Source organism: Tachysurus vachellii, chromosome 19, assembly GCF_030014155.1.
Source record: "Tachysurus vachellii isolate PV-2020 chromosome 19, HZAU_Pvac_v1, whole genome shotgun sequence".
In the NCBI taxonomy this organism is placed as follows: Eukaryota; Metazoa; Chordata; class Actinopteri; order Siluriformes; family Bagridae; genus Tachysurus; species Tachysurus vachellii.
Window position 1 is genome coordinate 22,147,967 of NC_083478.1, and position 2,997 is coordinate 22,150,963.

The following is a 2,997-nucleotide window of genomic DNA, read 5'->3' on the forward strand; positions in this document are numbered from 1 at the left end:
ACAGGACCCAACACCATCTCTACCACAGGACTCAACACCACCTCCACGACCTCCACCACAGGACCCAACACCACCTCCACCACAGGACCCAACACCATCTCTACCACAGGACTCAACACCACCTCCACGACCTCCACCACAGGACTCAACACCACCTCCACAACCTCCACCACAGGACTCAACACCACCTCCAAAGCAAGACCTAATTCCCCCACAGGGACTAAGGCTAGCTCTGCTGTAAGCCCTGCTGCTAAGGTCAATAGAGGAACTCACAGTTGTAAGTTAACTATAGGTGCTAATGCTAACTCAAACAGTGAGCTGTCTCTCGGACGCCATCATCCAGTTCTTGATTGTGGTGCTGATAAAAGTGCATTTGAACCTTCTGAAGTTAGTGTGTTTCCAAAACAAGTGATTCTGGGTAATGCTGTTGCTGGAAAAGGGAGGGGCCAGGGAAAGGGGAGGGCATTCCAACCCCAGTTAAGACTCCGCCCCTCTGACACCACCTTTTTCACCCTGCTGTTGCTCTTGCGCAGGTAAACGAGGATGCCCTTGGGTTTACTAAAGGCCATTAGCACTTACACCCTGTTGTTCCTTCAGTACTGTGTTGTGGTTTTCTGCAGAGTATTTCTGTGTGTGTGTTTGTGACATTGAGCAAAAATGTTCAGGTTATTATTTGTGAAATTGTTTATTTTTCATTTTTGAGATACTATAATAGCGCTGTGTTTTTCCCAGTGATGTGTGTAATGGTTTTAAAGTGTGTGTGTGTGTGTGTGTGTGTTAACTTTCTTCCTGTAGTGGGTCCAGTAACAGCATGATTGCCATAGACAACAAGATTGAGCAAGCCATGGTGAGTAAGACTGCGCGTGTGTGTGTGTGTGTGTGTGTGTGTGTGTGACTCTAAAGGATGAACAATATGATGCATTCAGATCGAAATTGTAGGTTTGAGTTTTTACAAACACAAAGTTACAATCAGAGGAAATAAAACAGAAACATCAGGATCAACATTTCCTTCAGATTTGTTGGTAAATTACAGAGAAATTATACTATGCGTGTGTTTTATGTGTGTGTGTGTGTTTGTGTGTAGGACCTGGTGAAGACCCACCTGATGCTGGCTGTGAGGGAGGAGGTGGAGGTTCTGAGGGAGCAGATTAAGGAGCTTGCAGAGAGAAACGCTCAACTGGAGAGAGAGAACTACATCCTCCGAGCTCTGAGGGAGAACCAGTGACGTTCTCCATCCCAGTTCTTAAGCAGAAATGTCTTCAGCATCATGGAAAATGTGGTCCAGACAACTTGGAGTCCATTCTGAAATCTGACCAAAAGGTTTATGAGATGGATCGACAGACAGAGGGATGAAAACATGTTTAGATAAATGTGAAGACAATAAATATAAAAAAGGTCTTAAAGAGAATTTTAGAATACACACAATGGGTGGAAACAGATTGATGCTAATACATTAATAGTGTTGAAATCATTGACACAGAATTCTGTATGTTTATTTATGTTGTTATTACAAAGAGATAGAGTGTGTGTGTGTGTGTGTGTGTGTGTGTGTGTGTGTGTGAGAACAGTGAGCTTTTTTTTTTATAATAGTTAATATAATAATATTGGTCCATGGTTACAGCTGTATGAGGAGGAGGATGTGTGTTTGTTGTGTTTGTGTTTGTTGTGATTAACAAACAGGATTCTGTACGAACAAGACTTTAATATATCTAATAAATAATCTCTCTTTTTATCTTATTTTCTCTTCTACATCTTTATACATTAGATTTTTGTATCTTATCTTTAGCTGTTCATCTCATTGTGTACAGATGCAGTGAATTTGTTCCTGACCTGTCTGCTATAACTGTGTATACACAACACAATATATAACTGTGTATACACAACACAATATATAACTGTGTATACACAACACAATATATAACTGTATACACAACACAATATATAACTGTATACACAACACAATATATAACTGTATACACAACACAATATATAACTGTATACACAACACAATATATAACTGTATACACAACACAATATATAACTGTGTATACACAACACAATATATAACTGTATACACAACACAATATATAACTGTGTATACACAACACAATATATAACTGTGTATACACAACACAATATATAACTATACACAACACAATATATAACTGTGTATACACAACACAATATATAACTGTATACACAACACAATATATAACTGTGTATACACAACACAATATATAACTGTGTATACACAACACAATATATAACTGTGTATACACAACACAATATATAACTGTGTATACACAACACAATATATAACTGTATACACAACACAATATATAACTGTATACACAACACAATATATAACTGTGTATACACAACACAATATATAACTGTATACACAACACAATATATAACTGTGTATACACAACACAATATATAACTGTGTATACACAACACAATATATAACTATACACAACACAATATATAACTGTGTATACACAACACAATATATAACTGTATACACAACACAATATATAACTGTGTATACACAACACAATATATAACTGTGTATACACAACACAATATATAACTGTATACACAACACAATATATAACTGTGTATACACAACACAATATATAACTGTGTATACACAACACAATATATAACTGTATACACAACACAATATATAACTGTGTATACACAACACAATATATAACTGTATACACAACACAATATATAACTGTATACACAACACAATATATAACTGTGTATACACAACACAATATATAACTGTATACACAACACAATATATAACTGTATACACAACACAATATATAACTGTGTATACACAACACAATATATAACTGTATACACAACACAATATATAACTGTATACACAACACAATATATAACTGTGTATACACAACACAATATATAACTGTGTATACACAACACAATATATAACTGTATACACAACACAATATATAACTGTGT

At 35.7% G+C, this 2,997-nt stretch overlaps 1 protein-coding gene across 2 annotated transcripts in view; it reads left to right on the top strand.

Annotated features, from left to right (window-relative positions):
- The window catches only part of LOC132862083 (TSC22 domain family protein 4-like), an 8,599-nt gene extending 6,862 nt beyond the window's left edge, over window positions 1-1,737 (top strand). The window contains exons 1-3 of one of the 2 annotated variants that reach the window (XM_060893930.1): window positions 1-533; window positions 796-847; window positions 1,085-1,737. The exon at window positions 1-533 is cut by the window's left edge and continues 1,973 nt beyond it. In XM_060893930.1, the coding sequence (XP_060749913.1) occupies window positions 1-533; window positions 796-847; window positions 1,085-1,225 (726 nt within the window). In that variant the 3' untranslated portion in view covers window positions 1,226-1,737. The remainder of the gene's footprint in view (window positions 534-795; window positions 848-1,084) is intronic. The other variant, XM_060893931.1, reaches the window with a different exon arrangement.
- Window positions 1,738-2,997: the final 1,260 nt, after the last annotated feature.